Genomic DNA, 25,100 nt, shown 5'->3' with positions numbered 1-25,100 from the left:
TTGGCCCTTTTGCCTTCACTCTGCGGTCCAGCTCACCCCAAACCATCTCGATTGGGTTCAGGTCTGGTGTCTGTGGAGGCCAGGTCATCTGGCGTAGCACCCCATCACTCTCCTTCTTGGTCAAATAGCCCTTGCACAGCCTGGAGGTGTGTTTAGGGTCATTGTCCTGTTGAAAAATAAATGATGGTCCAACTAAATGCAAACCGGATGGAATAGCATGCCTCTGCAAGATGTTGTGGTAGCCATGCTGGTTCAGTATGCCTTCAATTTTGAATAAATCCCCAACAGTGTCACTAGCAAAGCACCCCCACACCGTCACACCTCCTCCTCCATGCTTCACGGTGGGAACCAGGCATGTAGAGTCCATCCGTTCACCTTTTCTGCGTCGCACAAAGACACAGTGGTTGGAACCAAAGATCTCAAATTTGGACTCATCAGACCAAAGCACAGATTTCCACTGGTCTAATGTCCATTCTTTGTGTTCTTTAGCCCAAACAAGTCTCTTCTGCTTGTTGCCTGTCCTTAGCAGTGGTTTCCTAGCAGCTATTTTACCATGAAGGCCTGCTGCACAAAGTCTCCTCTTAACAGTTGTTGTAGAGATGTGTCTGCTGCTAGAACTCTGTGTGGCATTGACCTGGTCTCTAATCTGAGCTGCTGTTAACCTGCGATTTCTGAGGCCGGTGACTCGGATAAACTTATCCTCAGAAGCAGAGGTGACTCTTGGTCTTCCTTTCCTGGGGCGGTCCTCATGTGAGCCAGTTTCTTTGTAGTGCTTGATGGTTTTTGCAACTGCACTTGGGGACACTTTCAAAGTTTGCCCAATTTTTTGGACTGACTGACCTTCATTTCATAAAGTAATGATGGCCACTCGTTTTTCTTTACTTAGAATTTGTATTATGGCAAGAAAAAAGCAGCTAACAGTCTATTCAGTAGGACTATCAGCTGTGTATCCACCTGACTTCTGCACAACACAACTGATGGTCCCAACTCCATTTATAAGGCAAGAAATCCCACTTATTAAACCTGACAGGGCACACCTGTGAAGTGAAAACCATTTCCGGTGACTACCTCTTGAAGCTCATCAAGAGAATGCCAAGAGTGTGCAAAGCAGTCATCAAAGCAAAAGGTGGCTACTTTGAAGAACCTAGAATATAAGACATATTTTCAGTTGTTTAACACTTTTTTTGTTAATTCATAGTTTTGATGCCTTCAGTGTGAATGTACAATTTTCAAAGTCATGAAAATACAGAAACATCTTTAAATGAGAAGGTGTGTCCGAACTTTTGGTCTGTACTGTATGTATGTATATATATATATATATATATATATATATATATATATATATATATATATATATATATAAATAATATAGTGCACAGGTTGGTCCAAAAGTAGGTGGACAGAAAGTGTAATAAGGTTGTGAAGGGGGAGATTTATCAAACATGGTGTAAAGTGAAACTGGCTCACTTGCCCTTAGCAACCAATCAGATTCCACTTTTCATTCCTCACAGATTCTTTGGAAAATGAAAGGTGGAATCTGATTGGTTGCTAAGGGCAACTGAGCCAGTTTCACAGATCTAGTTTTCACAGATATATCTCCCCCAAATCTGTTTTCTTTTCAGATAATTCAGATACACATAATGGCAAATAATTTAAATACAGATCAAAGAAAATGGATTTTAACAGAGTATTGTGAATCTCAAAATGCTGAAACCGTTAGAGCAAATTGGGTTGAAACATTTGGTACTCAAGCCCCAAAGAGACAAACCATTTACCGCATTCGTGACAAATTCAATGCCACTGGCTCAATCCTTAATGCTCCAAAAACTGGTCGACCCAAAACAGTCTGTACAGAAGATAATAAACAACTTGTTGCTGAAACATTTGTTCAGAGTCCAAAAAAGTCCACCAGAAGAGCCTCTTTGGAATTGGGAATTTCATGAGCTTCTATCATGCAAATCCTGATATCTATTGGGTGGAAAGCTTTTCATCCGCGTCTAATTCATGGTTTAATGGAGGATGATCCAGACAGGCAGCTGCAATTTAGTGTTTGATAAATCTACCCCTTCATAACCTTATTACACTTTCTGTCCACCTACTTTTGGACCACCGTGTATGGGCTTAGGTAGCATTCACACAGGCGATGCAGTTTTGGTCCAAACATGTACGGTTTTTATTGCTTTCCACAGGTTGCACTGCACCAAAACAACAAAATCATTACTATAAATCCCTAGCCTTGTCCAGGCGCCAACTAACCAGAACAGACCCTGGCTACTCATACACGGCTGAGCTAGCCCCAGCTCAATCAAACAAAACAGGTATTGTCCATAGCAACCACTGATACTTGCGGATCTCTACACACGGCCTGTGCACTTTTCTCAGAGAGGGATTCCAGATTCAAGACACATCCAGTCTGGTCAGCTTCCATGAGCTAACTGCCTTAGATGACCACCTAGCCTGTTTATATGCAGTGCTAGCCAGGTGCACTAATCAAAGCCTGCAGAGCTAGGATTTAACCCTAGCCTACCTGGCATTGCTACAATATATTAGAAATAACGATGAATAATCAAACGACTCAACCATTATTGGCTTGAGCTACTAATAATTATATCCATTCAGCCCTAAGGCTAGGTGACAAGTCCTTATTCCGATGTCAGTGATTTTCATCAGAATGACAATCTGCTGCAACCGCCTTGGTTAGGGCTAACCCCGATTGTGGCATTTTTGCCTGATAAATTCCCCTGTCAGTATGCATAGTTTATACTCATATAATGTGGTTGCTTTGGTCAATACAATTGTGTTATCTTTGATTGTGCCTTGTGATGTTGGCTGAGTATTTAAGCTTTGTGGGCCACACTTTGAATTTCATCCAGGGCCCAAATTTGTCTAAGTCAAGCCTTTCAGTAGAAGGCTTGCCATCATTTTCTGGTGCTTGTTTTGAGGTCAACTGTTAGATTGTTGTCTGCTTCACATCACTGTCTCAGTTAAAAAGCAAATTTTTAAGCATGCCTTGTAATTTGTAATGTGAAAAAACATCAGTATAAACTTGATATTATTCCAAAGTGGTACAACTATTTTTACTCTTGGCAGGTGACGCTACTCAGAGCTCAGAGGGACATCGAATATCTCTAGATTGTAATGCAGATGATCGTTGTATCCCGCAGGATACATGTGAAGAGCAAGTCATAATTCCAAATATAGCCCATCACAGCGAATATCTATCATCTGATCCTTTTCCACCGGTTCTATCTTCTGATTCATCACAGACTTGTAAGAAAAATAAATATCACAAAAGAAGTGTCAAAAATCAAAGAAGTCACACAGGGGAGAAGCCATTTTCATGTTCAGAATGTGGAAAATGTTTTGACTGGAAATCAAGACTTATTACTCATAAGAAAAGTCACACAGGGGAGAAGGCATTCTCCTGTACAGATTGTGGGAAATGTTGTAGGGATAAATCAGATCTTTTTCGACATCAGAGAATTCACACAGGTGCAAAGCCGTATTCATGTTCAGAATGTGGGAAATGCTACAGGCAGAAATGGAGTCTTGTTATACATCAGATAATTCACACAGGACTAAAGCCGTATTCATGTTCAGAATGTGGAAGATGTTTTAACCAGAAATCTGCTCTTTGCAGACATCAGATAATTCACACAGGGGTGAAGCCATTTTCATGTTCAGAATGTGGGTCGGTATTTACTGATAAAAAGGCTCTTATTACACATCAAACTATTCACACCGGAGCAAAGCCATTTCTATGTTTGGAATGTGGGAAATGTTTTAACCGTAATTCAAATCTTATTAAACATAAGAGATGTCACACAGGGGAGAAGCCATTTTCTTGTGGAGAATGTGGGAAATGCTTTAGCGAAAAATCTGATCTTTTTAGACATGAAAGAATTCACACAGGTGTGCAGCCATATTCATGTTCAGAATGTGGAAGATGTTTTAACCAGAAATCTGCTCTTTGTAGACATCAGATAATTCACTCAGGGGTGAAGCCATTTTCATGTTCAGAATGTGGAAAATGCTTTAGCCTGAGTTCAGGTCTTGTTCGACACCTAAGAATTCATACAGGGTAGAAACCATTTTTATTCTCAAAATGTCAGAAATATTTGACCAAGAAATCAATTTTGAATAACCATAAAAAGCTCACATGTAGCAGAAACCACTTTTATCGTATGTAGAAAATGTTTTAGCTAAGAGGCCGCTCCAAATGGCCATCAAAAATGTCACAAAGGAAAAACATTTTCACGTCCATAGTGTTTGAAATGTACAGTGTCGGCCTTTTATATGGATACACCTAAATTAAAAGGGAATGGTTGGTGATATCAACTTCCTGTTTGTGGCACATTAGTATATGGGAGGGTGAAACTTTTCCAGATGGGTGGTGACCATGGCGGCCATTTTGGATCCAACTTTATTTTTTTCAATGGGAAGAGGGTCATGTGACACATCAAACTTATTGTGAATTTAATAAGAAAAACAACGGTGTGCTTGGTTTTAACGTAAATGTATTCTTTCATGAGTTTTTTACAAGTTTATGGCCACTTATAAAATGTGTTCAAGTGCTGCCCATTGTGTTGGATTGTCAATGCAACCCTCTTCTCCCACTCTTGACACACTGATAGCAACACTGCAGAAGAAATGCTAGCACAGGCTTCCAGTATCTGTTGTTTCAGATGCTGCACATCTCGTATCTTGATGGTATCGTGTGGTATATGGGGTACAAAGATAGTGGGGCCATTCTTCATCAATGGAAACCTCAATGCCACTGGATATCTAAAATTGCTACATGATGATGTGTTGCCCTCTTTATGCACTGAAGATGGCACGTTCCCTGAGTTTTTCCAACAAGATGGTGCAACACCACATTGTGGATGTCAGGTCCGAGCATTCCTACATGAACAGTTTCCTGGAAAGTGGATTGGTTGTCGTTGGCCAGATGAATGGCCACCAAGGTCTCCCGATCTGACCCCCTTAGACTTTTATCTTTGGGGTCATCTGAAGGCAATTGTCTATGCTGTGAAGATGCGAGATGTGCAGCATCTGAATCAACGGATACTGGAAGCCTGTGCTAGCATTTCTTCTGCGTTGTTGCTATCAGTCTGTCAAGAGTGGGAGAAGAGGGTTGCATTGACAATCCAACACAATGGGCAGCACTTGAACACATTTTATAAGTGGTCATAAACTTGTAAAAAACTCATGAAAGAATAAAGTTACGTTAAAACCAAGCACACCATTGTTTTTCTTATGAAATTCTCAATAAATTTGATGTCACATGACCCTCTTCCCTTTGAAAAAAAATAAAGTTGGATCCAAAATGGCCGACTTCAAGATGGCCACCATGGTCACCACCCATCTGGAAAAGTTTTCACCCTCCCATATACTAATGTGCCACAACAGGAAGTTGATATCACCAACCATTCCCATTTAATTTAGGTGTATATAAATAGCCCACCCTGTATTACAAGCAAATCACACCTTAAATATCTAAGGACGCAGACAGGGAGGTAACTTTGTTTTCTCCCTTGTTTTACTTATACTGTAGACAGGACAGTGGAGGATTCATAACAATAATTTTATTTCTATAGCGCCAACATATTCCATAACAGTTGACAAATCAGAGAGACATGTAAAGCAATATCGGACTTTACAGAGTAACACATTCAACAATTAGCAAGAGAAATGAGATACCTGCTTCGAAGTTTAAATTTTAGGTTATAGGCCTGTCTAAATAGCACGCTTAAAACTGTGGACACTGGGAATTTACTGGATTGTCTAGGTAAATGCATTCCAGAGAACAAATGTAGTGTGAGAAAAGTCTTGGAGATGGGAGTGGAAGGTTCTGATTATTATTATTATTTAACAGCTTTCTGCTCAATCTCGAGCCATGGTGGCTTGATGGATGAACTCTCTGTAGGGAGATCGATCTTTTGCAAGCCTAGATAGGTTCACCAGTGTCTTCTCTGCCATTATCTTGATAGTATCAAGCCTTCAGGTTGCTGGTCTTCCACTTCACATTTTTCCTTCTATTATTCCGACCATGATGTTCTTCTCCAGTGATTGATCTCTTCGTATAATGTGTGCAAATTTGGCAAGTTGTAGCCTGATGATCCTTGCTTCGAATGACACGTCTGGCTTGATTTGTTCCAAAATTAATTTGATTGTTATTTTTATCATCCATGGTATTGATAGCATCCTTCTCCAGAACCACATTTCAAAGGCGTTGTTTCTTCTTCTGTCTTGATTCCTTATTGTCCAGGTTTAGCATCTGTATGTTACCACAGAAAAGACAAGAGTATTACGAGACGTGTCTTCTTTGCCAGTGAAATGTTCTTTGATTTGAAGAACTTGTCCAGTGACTTAATTGTTGATTTGCCCATAGCTATTCTCTTATTGAGATCTGGTGTTGTGGCTTCATCTTGAATGATCATTGATCTGAGTAGTTTAAAGTTCTTTACAACTTCCAGTTTGTCGTGGTCAATCTCAAATGTGTCTAAGTTATACCTGGTATTAGTTAATATCTTTGTCTTCTCTGTGTTGAGTAGCAGTCCTGATTAGAGAGGTTCTTATTCTTAGTTCAATAGCAGAATGGAGAGCATTGGTAGAAGGGAAGACAGAGATGAGGGAGGAGGTGTCTGATAAAGCAGATCTGTAGGTAAGAGTAATAAGTTTAAATTGTGCTCTGTAGCGGATGAGCATCCAGTGCAATGGCTGGTGGAGGCATTAGTGTAGCAGCTGGACAGAAGTATGACTTTGACAGCTGCATTTGGGATTGATAGTGGTTTAGTTAGACCGACACTGATAAGTAGAGAGATGCAATAGTCCAGCTGAGTATCAGTGCAGCAGTTAAAGCATTTGCAGAGTCAAAGATAAGAAAAGGTCAGATTCTTGAGCTGTCATCAAAAGCTTAGAGCAGCTCCAAGCAGACTTTGGCTTACCATACAGTCATTTCTTTAAATACTTGTAATTCTGACAAGATTACAACATACAAACAAAAAACACATTTTTAAGAATTGAAAATAATATGTTTTTAAATTGGTTGCTAGAACTGGTACATCGAAAGGTCAGATGTCCTCCATTTACAGTTCCTTATGACACTCACATCTAATACAGTTTCCAATACAAACTAAAAACAAATGGGGGTAGGACAATGATCAATGGAGCACAATCTTAGAATTAATGCCAAAATGATCTCTACAAAGCACAGGGACTGTAACAACTTTTCCTCATTCATAGGAAATATAAGATGTCCAGCTTTCTTTAAAGGATAAGGATACATTCAGATTAAGATGTTGTGTCTGAATCTGGTATATCCCATGATTGCTGTGTAATCTTCTACCTGTTCTGAACATTATCAGGAAGGGCCTGGCTCAGGATGTAAAAGTTGATGGCCCTTGATTGCTGATACTCAATGAGGCGGGACTACAAATATATGAAAATACATTTTCTAGACCCTTCCTGAGGTGGTGGGAGAGATTGGGGGGTGGGGGACTTGTTTGTTTATTTATTAAAATCTGGAAAATGTTGTAAGGGATTGATAAAAATGATCTGTTTTGTAAAACATCTACTGTCAAGTCAGTAGTCTTCGCCATGATTGTGGAGCCTACTGAAACAGACTAAGGGACCTTTTTAAACACTTAGGAAGCATTTGCAGGTGTTTTTGTTAATTATTTTAATTTACTGAGATAATGACTTTTGTGTTTTCATTGACTGTAAGCCATAATCATCAACATTAACAGAAATAAACACTTGAAATAGATCACTCTGTTTGTAATGACTGTATATAATATATGAGTTTCACTTTTTGTATTGAAGAACTGAAATAAATTAACTTTTTGATGATATTCTAATTTAGTGAGATGCACCTGTACATGCTTCTCACTTAAAAGAGCCTCCACCACATTTGGCCTCATCCAGATGTCCATGAGTCATGTATGTGTTTTATCAGTGTTTTTCATGGATAGAACATGTACACATTATACTCTATGGGTCTCTTCATATGTCCATATATTTAAGCAGACCGAGTGGTCTGCAAAAAATTAGGGAGGCATGTCAGTTTTTGATCATAGTCATGGATCAAAATTACCTATACAAGTCTATGGGTCCACGAAAAACATGAACACCACAAGGATGGTATCAGTGTGTAATCTATGTGGTGGATGATCAAAACTGAAACACGGATCAAACAATTATGAAACTCTGATCCAAAACACCGATGAACAGCAGTCTTTTTTTTTAGTACAAGAAAAATCATGGGCATCTGAATGAGGCCTAAGGGTTTGTAAGTTAAAAATGTATTGTATGGCAGTAGATAATATGAATCCAATTTTCTACTTCAAGTGTAAACAAGCCCTTACAGATACAGACCATTAACCCTTTCATGACCGATGACGTATATTTACGTCAACGGCTGTGTCCCTGCCTTTGATGCAGGCTCTGGCGCTGAACCCGGATATTTCCCCGCACTTGATGGCTGATTTATTCATTGCGCAAGCAATGTCTCTGAAGGATGGCATGCTAGATGGCAGCATTCTGCTACCATCCAGCCTGCGATCTCAATGCCGTCCCAGCGTGGGAGAATTTTCCTGCTCAAGCGGTGACGTCATTTGCCGGCACCGCATGTGCAGGAGAATTCTCCCACACTGTCAGTGACGTGCATGAGGTGAGCTGAGTTCATTGGACATGAACTCGGCTCATCTGGATGCCGTCACAGCCAGACACTGAGGAGCTTCTCAGTGTCTACGGCATGGCAAGCTGGATGGCAGCGTTCTGCTGTGATCCAGCCTGTCATGTCAATGTAGCAGAGCTGAAGCCATCCTGGGAACCATGGAAAGGTAAGGATGAGGTTGGTTTATTATTTTACTTTTATTGCAGTAGATCGTTTGCTTCAGCTGGAATGACGGTAAGTAGAGTTTAATTTAGAACATTAAAGAATTGTGTCTTTATTTCAATTAAAGGACTTTATTCTGGGTGTTTGTGGTTTTTTTAACTTTCACTATGGGGTTAGTAATGGGGGTGTCTTATAGACGCCTCTCTATTACTAACCTGGGCTTGATGTCAGCTGGCATTATAAGCTGATATCAACCCCAACCCTATTACCCCACTGCCACCGCTACAGGGCAGTGAGAAGAGCGAGGCTAAGTGCCAGAATTGGCGCATCCTATGGATGCGCCACTTCTGGGGCGGCTGATGGCTGGTGTTTCTAGCCTGGGAGGGGGCCAATATTCATGGCACCCTTCCTGGGCTATTAATATCAGCCCCCAGCTGTCTGCCTAGCCTTTGCTAGCTATCAAAATAGGGGGGACCCCACGTCATTTTTTTGGGGGGTCCCCCATTTTAATAGTAAAGGCTAGGTATTCAGCTGGGGGCTGATATTAGTAGCCTGGGAAGCTCCGTGGGTATTACCCCCTTCCCAGGCTTCAAACATCTGCCCCAGCCGTCTGCTTAACCTCCGCTAGAGACTAAAATTACGGGGAACCCCACGCCAATTTTTTTTTTAAATAAATCCTTTATTTTAATACTAACAAGTACAGTAACCAACACTGTCACTGTACTTATTATATATGTGACTGACATGTTTCTTTATCTAATCTATGTGTGATGCTCTATTCTTTCTGTTCTAAATTGTCGGGTACCAATGTATGCCACTGCTGAATTGCCGGCCGGCTTTTTTAAAGAGACGGGTGCATGAAAACACTTTTTTTTTTTTTTTAATAAATCCTTTTTTTTAACACTAAATAACAAGTACAGTAGCCAACACTGTCACTGTACTTATTATATATGTGACTGACATGTTTCTATCTATCTAATCTATGTGTGATGCTCTATTCTTTCTGTTCTATATTGTTGGGTACCGGTGTATGTCGCTGCTGAATTGCCGGCTTTTCATGTTTCACTGTGAGCACTGTTCCCATCGATTTGGGCAATCACTGTAATGCCACAACCACCATGGCTGTGACATTACAGTGAGTGGCGGACAATCCCTGCATGATTGGTGCTCTAAATAGCGCCAAACATGCAGGACGGGGTCCCGAGCTCCCGCCAGAGCATCTCGAAAGTACTCGGCGAGCTCCGAGCATCTGGAGTACTGAGATGATTGGGCGAGTACAGAGCAGTGGCGAGCATGCTCGCTCATCACTAATTATCATTTTTCAGTACATAGTCAAAATGACGTTCTCTTATGTAGCCCAGCAACTAAGATGGCAACCAGGAGGCCTGAAGCAGGCCTCTAGCTGTCATGGCATCCCATCACTGCATTGACTGACAGCAGCAGCGATCGTTGCAAACTCAAATCAATGCTGTTGAGACTGATTTAGACATCTGTTTTCCGGTATATGTTCGACCTGTGCCTTTAACTGATAAAACACGACTCCGTTATAATCTATGATACTGTTGACATGTCTGTGTTTTGTTTGTTTTTTTACAGACCATGTATCCATAAAAAATAAACCACGGATAATTGTCTGTTTTTTTTTAATCCAAATCACAATCTATATTACCCATACAATAGGTTATGAAAAATCACGGACAACATATGCTGTCAAATATTTACATTGTAATAGGCAGGATAAGCATGCGAGAAAAATCAATAAAACTGACAATCACCAACCACAGATCAAAATCTGATCCAGCACAATGATGGAAATTGGTCAGGGTTTTTTTCACGTATGAGATGTATGAATGAGGCCTTACAAGAAGATGCCAACTAATTAACACAGTTTGTGTGTGTCATAAAATGACTAGTAAAAGTAAAACATTTTCAATGATTTAACCTCTTCTCGGGACATAATAAAAGTTAATGGGAATCTGTCAACGAGTATGGGGCTGTGTTATTCAACCATCATCTTCCTCTAACAGACGTGGGTAGAGAAGACACACAATGTTCTAAGTGCCCATCAGCTCCCCGCGACACAATTGTGGGGTGCTGATTGGTGGACACGACAGCCAGAGGTCTGCTGAAAACCCCGTACCTGCCGTGCTTCATTGATGTCTAGTCTGTGGCTGGGTTTCAAAGAGGACATTGATTATTGCTGTCAATAGTACAAGTGATCCACTGATCTCAGATTCAAGGTCCTTAAAGATGTTGTCCACTACTAGGACAATCCCTTCTTGATCTAAATGTTTGGCTCCGATAAAATAAAAACACTTATACTCATCTCCCGTGCTGGTGCCGTTCCCGTGGCATCGGCACTTGCGGTCCCAGGGCTCTCCTGCGGTTATGACTCGTGAGCCTGGCGCCCAATCAGTGCTGTCGTCACTGTCCCTGCCTTCTGTTGACTTGAACATGAAGAGGAAGTCCAGGCTGCAGCTGATCTCTGACTTCCTCTTCATGTTCAATTCAACAGAAGGCGGGGACAGTGACATGCTGATTGGGCGCCGGGGTCACATGTCACAACAACCACACGAGAGCCCCAGGGAAAGTGAGGGCCGACATCACAAGAACGGCGCTGGCACGGGAAGTGAGTATAAGCTTTTTTATTTTATTGGGGCCAAACGTGGTGCATGACAAGGAGTGGATAACCTCTTTAAAGGGGACTAAAAATTAATTTTATAAAAAAAATACAAAAGTTTGAATCACCACCCTTTTGCCCCATTAAAAATAAAGACAAAAATACACACGTGGTATCTCCCAGTTTGTAAATGTCTGATCTATCAAAATATAAAATTCACTCAATTGACAAACAATGTAAAGAGAAAGAAATTTGAAACTCTAGAATTGCGTTTTTTCAGCTGCCGCAACATGGCAGGCAAAACTTTCTGTTAACCCTATAATGGTATAAATAAAGAAGTCAGCTTGCCATGCAAAGAACAAGCCCCATCGATCAAAAACTGAAAACATGATGGGTCTTGGAAAATGGCAATAGAAGCAAAAAAAAATTTTATAGCATGTTTTTGTACACCACTGTAAATATAAATAACAATGCCTATTTGGTATCTCCATAATTTAATTGACCTGGAGAATCATATTGCCAAAAACAAACAATTGTGTTTTTCCTGCAATTTTGATGAATTTGGATTTTTTTTTTTCAATTTTTCAGTAAGTCACATGGTAAAATGGATGGTTTTATTCAAAAGTACAATTCATCCCTCTAAAAAGTAGACCTCACATGACTATGTCGGCAGAAAAAAAAAGTTATGGATCTTGGAAGTTGGAAGAAGGGAAAAAAATAAAAGTGCAAAAACGGAAAATCAGCGTAGGGGTTAAAGAACAATTGTAATGCTGACACAGATTAAGGCCTCATTCAGATGTCAGGTTTTCTCATGTATGAGAAACAAGGACTGATTATTTTAATCAGGGTGTGGTCCGAGTGTCCGTTTTTCTCATACAAGAGAAATGGAAAAAAAAACATTTTCTCCACCTTTTCCTTTTTTAACAGTCCATGATTTTTTCACGGACCCACAGATTTGCATTGCCAATTCTGATCCGACCCTAAGATCAGAATCAGACATGTTTCCGCGATATTCCATGGACCTCTCGAAAAATCACGGACACATGAATGGCCTCATAGTCTATCACATGTATGAGTAATATCCATGAAAACCATAAATGGCACTCGTACGCGAAAATCGGACGTCTGAATGAGCCCTTACACATTTTAGTCAACATTGCCAGATAATGTGGTGAAACCTGGAAATAGATGATCAGTTACCATATGCTTAGTTACCATATACCCCCCCACTCCCCTGCACGTCGCATGGCCCTGTGACAAGCACTGATCTCACTGACTTCCCGGGTATGCTCTCTCATAAAGCACGCTTTGCTTCCTCGGCCCCGTCTCTCTGCACTGCGTCACAGGGTTCTATTGCGCAGGCACTGGGGAGTCATTGTCACTTCCCGGCGCCTGCGCAATAGAACCCTGCAGTGCAGTGCACAGAGAGACGGGCCGGGATGAAGCAAAGCGCGCTCTATGTATGCGGGGAATAAAAAACAGGCGGGATTTCTTGGCCTCCGGGGGACGCCAAACCTGTACAAAACTAAGTTTATAAAAGCACATTTCTCTGCAATCAGACCTCTACTATGGGCCATACAGGTAAGTATAGATTTACTTTTCTATAACCTGTATGTCCATAGTAGAGGACTGATATCTCCCAGGGGGGGGTGACAGGTTCCCTTTAAAAATGTTTCTGGGGAAAAAAAATTCCTCATGGAAAGATCAGTTTTAGATGATACGAATTGATTGATTTTTTTCTTTTATTTTTTTTTATTATCCAAAAGGTGGACGAAAAGTCCTTAAAAAATAAACCCTGTTGACTTTACTGTAAATGGCGATGGCCTGTGATCGGTCAGCTCTTGAGTTTTCACTCGAACGACGGTTTTGGTTGAAATCCTTTACTTTCTTCTGTTAAAAGGCCTTCAGTCTTTTACAGAAAACAATGGAGGATTTTCTGTTTTCTCAGGTAAAATGCAAGATTCTGCCTCTTCGGTCAGCATTACGCCACGGCCCACTATCAGTATTTGGTCAGTATTCGGTCAGTATTTATTCTCAGGAGTGGGAGCCAAAACCAGGTGAGGAACAATCAGAGAAAAGGTATAATAGAAACAAGTCACCAATTCTGCATTTATCACCCACTCCTGGTTTTGGCTCCCACTCCTGAGAAAAAATACTGACCAAATACTGATAGCGGGGTCGTGGCCTAAGGTTAACAATTTTCCATCTCTGGTTGCCTCAGATAAATGGCGGTCGTTGTCTTGCTATTCTCCTCAGCTAAAATTTTGAACGTTCAGTCAGACGACGATAGTGGATTCTCCCATAATCCTCCTGACAGGACTGACTTATATTCAGCTTTTCTTTTTACCCTTAGTTTTCTAGCTCCTCTCACTCCCAGGGGTTGATGGGAGATGTAGTTCTGTCCCATGTAGGTTTGTAGAGAAGTCACACATTCGCTCCACTGAATGATTATGACAGGACTCCGCTCACATTCGGTCTGCTGTTATAACAGGCTCTGTGCTTATATATATACTCCTCCCCTGATCACATGACTGTGACATCATCACAGGTCCTGTGCGCACAGAACAGCGTCAGCCATACATCTGGAGTGCCGCTCTGCAGGTGGAGGTATGTGGGGGATTCCTCATTATTCTTTATCAGGATTATTTATTACTCTTCCTTCAATAGCGACACCATATTCTGTAGCGCTGTACACACATAATTATCACTGTCCTCATTGGGGCTATCAGTGATACCTACCTATATATGCACTCCTATACAAAGAAATGTAGTGCTGGAGAAGGATGTTATCAATACCATGGATGGCAAGAAGAACAGACAAATCAATTTTGAAACAAATCAATCCAGAAATGTCATTCAAAGCAAGGATCACCATCAGAGGCGTAGCTGCGTGTTTTGGTTCAGGTTGTAACCCTGATTACAACTATGGTGGCACACCTTAATAGTGGATGTAGGAGAACCTCAGCATATGACCGCGCTGTTACTGAAAATAATATCTATACAAAGAACAACACTGATACTACCGCCATATGATGACATATAGTGGTAGATACCAATCTGGCAGAACATGTAAGAGATTACAGTACAGTTAAATATACTGACTTACAGCTGACGTTCATTCTGATGGAGTCGCTCTCTTGTCCCGTCTTTTCCATCTGGCCCAGACCAACATGACATCTTCTCCAGCCAGGACTCGTCTGCAGAGATTACAACAAAAGACATGTACGACTTCCCACATTTCCAGAATGTCCCCATCTATTTCCAACCTGCACAAATTCCTCATCCTGCTGTCACCCCAATGCTGAGCCCCTGCTTCCTTATGTGTCCTTATTACTGCATCTGCTGTGTGGTACTGTGTGCCCTCTAGATAGTAAAACAAACCTCTAGACTATATTAATGCCCTGTGCAAGTGCCCAAGAAAACAGTGCCCACATTTTGCTCCCCAGAAAGTAATAATGGCCTCTGTGTGCCCCTTTGACAGTCACAATAACCTGAGTTCCCCTAGAACAATAAGTGCCCACTTAACATTTAATAATGTCCTGAGTCTCCCCCCTGTACAGCTCCCCTCTACAAATTATGATACTCTCATATCTATAATTTAATGCCCCTTAACTGTATAGTACCCCCACATAGTATGCTGACCTCTTAGTAATCCCCAAACTGATGGCTCCAAAACTGTATGATGGCCCCTACACTATAAAAACCCCACATTAGCTCCCACACGGTGATGGCCCCCTCACTGTATGATTGCTCCTTAAATAGCTTCCATATAGTATAATGTACCCCATAGTCCTCCATACAGTATAATGCACCCCCATAGGCCTTCATACACTATAATGCACTCCCCATATGCCTCTATGTAGTATAATACACTCTCCAAATGCCTCCATACAGTATAATGCATTCCCCATAGGCCTCTATATAGCATAATGCACTCCCCATAGGCCTTTATATAGCATATTGTACTCCCCATAGGCCTCTATATAGTATACTGCACTCCCCATAGGCCTCTATATAGTATAATGCACTCTCCATATGCCTCCATACAGTATAATTCACTCCCCATAAGCCTCTATATAGCATAATACACTTCCCATAGGCCTCTATATAGCATAATGTACTCCCCATATGCCTCTATATAGTATACTGCACTCCCCATAGGCCTCTATATAGTATAAAGCAAATGCACTCCCCATAGGCTTCTATATAGTATACTGCACTCTCCATAGGCCTCCATATAGTATAATGCACTTGCCATTAAAAAAAAATTACAATACTCCCCTCTCCTCCTCGTTCCTCCACTGCTATCGCTTGATGCTATCGCTTGGAAAGTGCTTGTCAGTCCGCATGCGGAAACACATGCGTTAACGCATGTGGGTACGCATGTGAATCCGCATGTATTCTGCAGGAAAAACGCATGCACAATCTGCATGCGTTTTTTCTGCCAGGGAGATGCAGAAATGCTGCAGACATTTTCTGCTTCATTTCTGCATCGTGGGCACATAGCCTTATAGGACATTTCATAACTTTCCCAAATCCTTATGAAAAAAATATTCCCCACAAACTGCATTGTACTACTGTACCAATTTATTATATATTTTAGGAGTTGGAGTCGGTCCATTTTATACCGATTCTGACTCCACCAAAATGGACACAGACTTCGACTCCACAGCCCTGGTGACATCATCGCGCCCACTGTCAGTGTCTGTGTCAGTCAGATGTAGAGAGGGAATGATGGGAGAGGGCACGTCACGCTCCCTGTCTCATCATTGCTTTTCAACTGTATCGGTATCCAGCTGATATGGTTGAACCTGTGATGATGGGTGGGTGGCCCGGTGTTTGCACTGGGTCCCCCTTGGCTCGCGGGCCCCATAACAGGAGACAGTCCAGGGAGATCTAGTCTCCCTGCTCTGCCGCAGAGTTTAACTGTATGGGCGTGCTGCGCACTCCGATACAGTTGACAGTAGCGTAGCTGTAGGTGATCCATCAGAGCCCCTTCTGGCCTCCCCGCCCTCCGCCCTTGGTAGCTATGCTACTGATCACCAAGCTACGACTTACCTAGTTTGGACATATCATATGAAGAGAGCAATCACTGGAGAAGTACAGTACAGACCAAAAATTTGGACACACCTTCTCATTTAAAGATTTTTCTGTATTTTCATGACTATGAAAATTGTACATTCACACTGAAGGCATCAAAACTATGAATTAACACGTGGAATTATATACTTAACAAAAAAGTGTGAAACAACTGAAAATATGTCTTATATTCTAGGTTCTTCAAAGTAGCCACCTTTTGCTTTGATGACTGCTTTGCACACTCTTGGCATTCTCTTGATGAGCTTCAAGAGGTAGTCACCGGAAATGGTCTTCCAACAATCTTGAAGGAGTTCCCAGAGATGCTTAGCACTTGTTGGCCCTTTTGCCTTCACTCTGCGGTCCAGCTCACCCCAAACCATCTTGATTGGGTTCAGGTCTGGTGACTGTGGAGGACAGGTCATCTGGCGTAGCACCCCATCACTCTCCTTCTTGGTCAAATAGCCCTTGCACAGCCTGGAGGTGTGTTTAGGGTCATTGTCCTGTTGAAAAATAAATGATGGTCCAACTAAATGCAAACCAGATGGAATAGCATGCCTCTGCAAGATGTTGTGGTAGCCATGCTGGTTCAGGATGCCTTCAATTTTGAATAAATCCCCAACAGTGTCACCAGCAAAGCACCCCCACACCGTCACACCTCCTCCTCCATGCTTCACGGTGGGAACCAGGCATGTAGAGTCCATCCGTTCACCTTTTCTGCGTCGCACAAAGACACAGTGTTTGGAACCAAAGATCTCAAATTTGGACTCATCAGACCAAAGCACAGATTTCCACTGGTCTAATGTCCATTCTTTGTGTTCTTTAGCCCAAACAAGTCTCTTCTGCTTGTTGCCTGTCCATAGCAGTGGTTTCCTAACAGCTATTTTACCATGAAGGCCTGCTGCACAAAGTCTCCTCTTAACAGTTGTTGTAGAGATGTGTCTGCTGCTAGAACTCTGTGTGGCATTGACCTGGTCTCTAATCTGAGCTGCTGTTAACCTGCGATTTCTGAGGCTGGTGACTCGGATAAACTTATCCTCAGAAGCAGAGGTGACTCTTGGTCTTCCTTTCCTGGGGCGGTCCTCATGTGAGCCAGTTTCTTTGTAGCACTTGATGGTTTTTGCAACTGCACTTGGGGACACTTTCAAAGTTTGTCCAATTTTTCGGACAGACTGACCTTCATTTCTTAAAGTAATGATGGACACTCGTTTTTGTTTACTTAGCTGCTTTTTTCTTGCCATAATACAAATTCTAACAGTCTATTCAGCAGGACTATCAGCTGTGTATCCACCTGACTTCTGCACAACACAACTGATGGTCCCAACCCCATTTATAAGGCAAGAAATCCCACTTATTAAATCTGACAGGGCACACCTGTGAAGTGAAAACCATTTCCGGTGATTACCTCTTGAAGCTCATCAAGAGAATGCCAAGAGTGTGCAAAGCAGTCATCAAAGCAAAAGGTGGCTACTTTGAAGAACCTAGAATATAAGACATATTTTCAATTGTTTCACACTTTTTTGTTAAGTATATAATTCCACATGTGTCAATTCATAGTTTTGATGCCTTCAGTGTGAATGTACAATTTTCAAAGTCATGAAAATACAGAAAAATCTTTAAATGAGAAGGTGTGTCCAAACTTTTGGTCTGTACTTTACATGATGGTCAGAAGAATAGAAGGAACAAGGCGAAGAAGAAGACCAGTAACCCGATGGCTGATACTATTAAGAAAACAGCGGAGAAGACCTAGGTGGACCTGCAGGTGCATCTCACTAAATTAGACGCAGGGGGCAATTAGTGGCAGGATTGCAATAATTTGTGTGTAACTGAGAAAATGTGCTTCCCAAACTTCAAAGAGAGTTTAACAGAAATTTCTAGACGCTCCCACTTGTAAACGAAATATGAAATATTGTATGTTCCATGCGTCTGACAATAATGGGACCCATATTTTTAGTGACCGAATCAGCCCAGGAAAGTATACGTAGTTTTTCATTGCTGTAAGCAAAATCAGGGGGCTGTAGCGCAAAAACACCAGAATAGCACACTGCAGCTATGCGATGTGTGGTCTCTAAATGAAGGTAAAATCATAATAGAAAATATGATATCACTTTTGGGCTTCTGGGATCAACGAGCGATGAGTTATTGCAGAAGTTAGCGTTTTTAATAAAAATGTACAGGCTGGAGACCAGCTCACATGATGTCACCACAAGGGGCATGTGGGCTGATCTCCCCTTAGGTATAAGAGAACTCATGGACATTAGAGGAGCACTCATTGCCAGGGGGGTATAAGGATTATAAGCAATGGGTCATGTTCGATAACGGCATAGTAAAACTGGGGAGCCCCTCCTCCACCTATATTGAATAGTCTCCGCGATCGTATAGTGTAACTTTTTTTTTTTTATCCTGTTTATTTTATGTAACTGCTTATGTATTTTTAATGTCTCCTTTGTAACATCCTTGTATATATTTTTTTCTTAAAACACTGCCTCCCTTTTGGATTAAATATAAAATTTAATAGTTCGGTTTCTTTTGTTCTGTAATCGTTCCCTTCCCCGAAGCCATATACGCTACCAAAATGCAGGCGTCCGGCCAGGCCAGTATTATATTTCAAACATGGCCGGTGGTGGCAGAGAATGATATTAATAATCGGGCTATCGTGAAGCTGACAGTGACTGTACGGGGGCGAAAACGCGGATTCCACTCTTTGGAACCCAGAGGTGTGACGCCATACTCTCACTGGTCGCTTGCTGATATCCACGTAGCGAGTAGTCTGGAGCGTGTGCTCGCGATTCTGGACGAAATACTGACAACGGCACAGTGAGATATCGCGTGATCTCCCCGGTGTTGTCCCTGTGTGGTGATCCCTGACAACTCCCATAATCCCAAGTGACAGGACCTACAGTGAGTACGAAAAGTATTCAGACTCCTTAAAATTTTTCACTCTTTGTTTCATTGCAGACTTTTGGTAAATTCTAAAAAGTTAATTTTTTTCCTCATTAAAGTACTCTCTGCACCCCATCTTGACTGAAAAAAAAACAGAAATGTAGAAATTTTTGCAAATTTATTAAAAAAGAAAAACTGAAATATCATATGGTCATAAGTATTCAGACCCTTTGCTCAGACACTCATATTGAAGTCACATGCTGTCCATTTCCATTTGATCTTCCTTGAGATGGTTCTACTACTTCATTGGAGTCCAGCTGTGTTTAATTAAACTGATAGGACTTGATTTGGAAAGGCACACACCTGTCTATATAAGACCTCACAGCTCACAGTGCATGTCAGACCAAATGAGTATCATGCGCTCAAAGGAACTGCCCAAGGAGCTCAGAGACCGAATTGTAGCAAGGCACAGATCTGGCCTAGGTTACAAAAAAATCTCTGCATTACGCAAGGTTCCTAAGAGCACAGTGGCCTCCATAATTCTTAAATGGAAGAAGTTTGGGACCACCAGAAGTCTTCCTAGACCTGGCCGTCCAGCCAGTCAGGCCTTTATGGCAGAGTGGCCAGACGGAAGCTTCTCTTCAGTTCAAGACATATGAAAGCCCGCATAGAGTTTACTCAAAAACACATGAAGGACTCCCAAACTATGAGAAATAAGATTCTCTGGTCTGATGATACGAAGATAGAACTTTTTGCTGATAATTCTAAGCGGTATGTGTGGAGAAAACCAGTCACTGCTCATCACCTGCCCAATACAATCCCAGCAGTAAAACATGGTGGTTGCAGCATCATTCTATGGACAGGATGACTGGTTGCAATTGAAGGAAACATGAATGCGGCCAAGTACAGAGATATCCTGGATGAAAATCTCTTCCAGAGTGCTCTGGACCTCAGACTTGGCTGAAGGTTCACCTTCCAACAAGTCAATGACCCTAACCACACAGCTAAAATAACAAAGGAGTGGCTTCAGAACAACTCTGTGACCATTCTTGACTGGCCCAGCCAGAGCCCTGACCTAAACCCAATTGAGCATCTCTGGAGAGACCTGAAAATGGCTGTCCACCAACGTTCACCATCCAACCTGACGGAACTGGAGAGGATCTGCAAGGAAGAAGGGCAGAGGATCCCCAAATCCAGGTATGAAAAACTTGTTGCATCATTCCCAAGAAGACTCATGGCTGTACTTGCTCAAAAGGGTGCTTCTACTCAACACTGAGCAAAGGGTCTCAATACTTATGACCATGTGATTTTTGTTTTTCTTTCTTAATAAATTTGCAAAAATTCCTACATTTCTGTTTTTTTTCAGTCAAGATAGGGTGCAGAGTGTACTTTGAGAAAAAAATTAACTTTTTAGAATTTACCAAATGGCTGCAATGAAACAAAGAGTGAAAAATTTAAAGGGGTCTGAATACTTTCCGTACACACTGTAGGTATTCTGTATCTGACATCTAGATGTATGAAGTGTTCTACCACATTATTGTTTTATACCGATATCACAACTCTAGTAATTGTATATTTTACTTTGTATTTTTGTATGTTTTTACACCAACTCATCTTCTTTCCGTACAGGTTCCTCCAATATTGGATACCAATATTTATTTACATAATTTTGATGATCCTTCAAGAATGGATATGGACAGGGATAAAATGGTGGAGAGGATGTTACACCTCACCCTAGAGATTCTCTTCAGGCTTACTGGAGAGGTGAGAGATTCTGATGATGTCACATTACATCGTTCTTATCTATGGGAATAGCAGATGGACAGAACTGGAGAGGTGAGGACTCTGGAAATGTCTGTAGTGAGATTTATTACTGTGTCTCTCCATAACCAGGATTACACAGTAGTGAAGAAGACCTCTAGTGAGTGCTGTCAGGACCCTGTGTCTGAGGGATGGGGAAGACCCCTGAGCCCAATCACGGGGCCTCCACCTTGCCCCCTGATACCTGAGGACATCAATGACCAGAAGATCCTAGAACTCACCTACAAGATGATTGAGCTGCTGACTGGAGAGGTGACACTGCTGGGAATGCTGGAACATTATACAGTAACGCTATGAAGGGATCGGGGGGATGACTGTATCATTGTATGTGTTAGGTTCCTATAAGGTGTCAGGATGTCGCCGTCTATTTCTCCATGGAGGAGTGGGAATATTTAGAAGGACACAAAGGTCTGTACAAGGACGTCAAGATAGAGGTTCCCCAGCCCCTCACATCACAAGGTAATAGACAGGACTAAATACACACGGCCTATAAGAATTTGTATGTAAAGAATGAATTCAGTCCCTGTATGTGTTTCCTCCAGATCTATCCAGTAAGAGGACAACACCAGAGAGATGTCCCCATCCTCTTCTTCCACAGGACTGTAAAAAAGAAGATCTCAATGTTCCTCAGGATCATCAGGTAGATGGAGAGAAGTTGCCATGAGATCTCCCCTATGATGTGTAGACGGCTGTGAAGGTCTTGTGCTCGGTCTTGTTTTATCCACCGTAATGAGGATGGTGGAGATGGATTAGAGCTGATCATAGATGTGACTTCTCCATCTGTCTGTAATTTTTACAAAATTTGTTTCAGGGTGAAGATCTGACCCATATTAATACTACAGAGATATATGTGAGGAGTGATGAGCAGTGTAAAGAGGCAATTCCTACAGATAACCGCCCAAGTGAGTAATAACTAAAGGCAAAAAAGTTACAGATTCATGGGAATATACACTCCTTAACATTGAAATTGTAATGTGGCATGTGGGAGGAGCATAAAAGCCAGATTGAAAGCAATTTTTTTTTTTAGCCACATTAAGTCTCAAAAATAGGATTACATTTTGTGGGATGAATTTGCAATGCCTTATGTTCATCGACGATCTTCCTACAGATCGTTCATCCGTCTACTCACCATGGCTCAAGATCGAAGGTCATTAAATAGTAATAATAAAAATAGCTGACATTTACTATATAAGCACGGTATAGAGGGCAAGTAGTTCTCACAAGCACCGTACATGTACTGTGTATTGATGGCTCGGGTATGGCTGTATGTTTTAGCTGATACATTGCTGCTCCTTTCACGGTTGGTGCTAGGACAGATTGTAGGCTTTTCTCTGACTAGATTAACCACTTCGCGCCAGAGCCTGTTTTTGCCTTCGTGACGGGGCCAATTTTTTCAATTCTGACCACTGTCACTTTATGAGGTAATTACTCTGGAACGCTTCAACGGATCCCCCTGATTCTGAGATTGTTCTTTTGTGACATATTGTACTTCATGATAGTGGTAAAATTTCTTTGATATCACTTGCGTTTGATTGTGAAAAAATCGGAAATTTGGCGAAAATTTTGAAAATTTTGCAATTTTCAAACTTTGAATTTTCATGCCCTTTAATCAGAGAGATATATCACACAAAATAGTTAATAAATAACATTGCCCACATGTCTACTTCACATCAGCACAATTTTGGAACCAAAATTTTTTTTTGTTAGGAAGCTATAAGGGTTAAAAGTTGACCAGCGATTTCTCATTTTTACAACAAAATTTACAAAAACATTTTTTTTAGGGACCACATCTTATTTGAAGTGACTTTGAGGAGCCTTTATGACAGAAAATACCCAAAAGTGATACCATTCTAAAAACTGCACCCCTCAAGGTGCTCAAAACCACATTCAAGAAGTTTATTAACCCTTCAGGTGCTTCACAGGAATTTTTGGAATGTGGAAGAAAACAATGAACATTTAACTTTTTAACACAAAACTGCTACTTTAGCCTCAAATTTTTAATTTTCACAAGGGCAGCCAGAAAAATTGGACCCCAAAATGTGCTGTGCAATTTCTCCTGAGCACGCTGATACCCCATGTGGTGCAAAGCCACTGTTTGGGCGCACGGCATGGCTTGGAAGGTAAGGAGCGCCATTTGACTTTTGGAATGGAAATTTGACTGGAATGGATAGCGGACGCCATGTTGCATTTGGAGAGCCCCTGAGGTGCCTAAACAGAGGAAACCCCCAACAAGTGACCCCATTTTGGAAACTAGACCCCTCAAGGAACTTATCTAGATGTGTGGTGAGCACCTTGAACCCCCAGGGGCTTCACAGAATTTTATAATGTTGAAGTGTGAAAATAAAAAAACACATTTTTAACACAAAACTGCTACTTTAGCCTCAAATTTTTAATTTTCACAAAGGCAGCCAGAAAAAATGGACCCCAAAATGTGTTGTGCAATTTCTCCTGAGCACGCTGATACCCCATATGTGGTGCAAAGCCACTGTTTGGGCGCACGGCATGGCTTGGAAGGTAAGGAGCGCCATTTGACTTTTGGAATGGAAATTTGACTGGAATGGATAGCGGACGCCATGTTGCATTTGGAGAGCCCCTGAGGTGCCTAAACAGGGGAAACCCCCAACAAGTGACCCCATTTTGGAAACTAGACCCCTCAAGGAACTTATCTAGATGTGTGGTGAGCACCTTGAACCCCCAGGGGCTTCACAGAATTTTATAATGTTGAAGTGTGAAAATAAAAAAACACATTTTTAACACAAAACTGCTACTTTAGCCTCAAATTTTTAATTTTCACAAGGGCAGCCAGAAAAAATGGACCCCAAAATGTGTTGTGCAATTTCTCCTGAGCACGCTGATACCCCATATGTGGTGCAAAGCCACTGTTTGGGCGCACGGCATGGCTTGGAAGGTAAGGAGCGCCATTTGACTTTTGGAATGGAAATTTGACTGGAATGGATAGCGGACGCCATGTTGCATTTGGAGAGCCCCTGAGGTGCCTAAACAGAGGAAACCCACAACAAGTGACCGAATTTTACAATCTACTCCTCTGTATAAATTAATCTAGTGGTGGGAAAATAAGTAGATAGGTAAATGGTCACTAAACCCATAGATGAATTCCCACAGAGGTGTCATTTCTATAATGGGGTCACTTCAGGGGGGATTATGCTGTTCTGGCACTTTTCAGAGTACCAGAGCTAAAGAATCCCCCCTGAAGTGACCCCATTTTGGAAATGAAACCCCTCTGGGAATTCATCTATGGGTTTAGTGACCATTTTAACTCAATGGATGATTTCCAGAAACAAGCACGCAATGGAAGGTTTAGATTCTGGAGAACCCCCCCTGGAAATTAAGTGAGCTCTACTCGAATGTGTCATTCACTAAATGAACCAAATGTTTGAATGACAAATTGGGATACATTTTTACAGTTTAAAAACATGGTTCTGTGTGGAAGATTTTAAAGCAGTCAGTGACGCATAAGGCTGGCAATGATGGGCATTGTGGGCAATAGTAGCGGGTATCACGCCTCATTCCTCTCTTAGTACATACACGACATCTTTTCTGGGGGTTCCTTCTTGTTTCCGTTGCTGGAATAAGTGCAATAAAATGTCGCTCAGTGAGTCTTTTCACATCCTCAGATTCTAATGGATGAGCGGGGCTAACATTTTGAAAGACAAGATTTTCAATTACCTTTTCTTGATAATCAAGAAAAGGATCTGAATTTCCTGCTTTTTTGTACAACACAAAAGAATTGTATGTGGCCACCTGAAACAAATAAATAACCAACTTTTTATACCAGGTATAGGACTTTCTTGATACCTGGTATGGCTGTAGAACCTGGTCTGCAAGGTCCACACCCCCCAT

At 41.5% G+C, this 25,100-nt stretch overlaps 1 protein-coding gene across 1 annotated transcript in view; it reads left to right on the top strand.

Annotated features, from left to right (window-relative positions):
• The window catches only part of LOC141270843 (uncharacterized), a 187,811-nt gene that overhangs the window by 39,008 nt on the left and 123,703 nt on the right, over nucleotides 1-25,100 (top strand). The window contains exon 14 of the mRNA XM_073680940.1: nucleotides 3,091-4,081. Coding sequence (XP_073537041.1) covers nucleotides 3,091-4,081 — 991 coding nt within the window. The remainder of the gene's footprint in view (nucleotides 1-3,090; nucleotides 4,082-25,100) is intronic.

Source organism: Phyllobates terribilis, unplaced genomic scaffold (assembly GCF_046119375.1).
Source record: "Phyllobates terribilis strain yellow unplaced genomic scaffold, ASM4611937v1 Scaffold_5__5_contigs__length_657084704, whole genome shotgun sequence".
Taxonomy (NCBI): Eukaryota; Metazoa; Chordata; class Amphibia; order Anura; family Dendrobatidae; genus Phyllobates; species Phyllobates terribilis.
The sequence above is the reverse complement of the archived record's forward strand: the minus strand, read 5'-3'. Positions and strand labels throughout refer to the sequence as shown.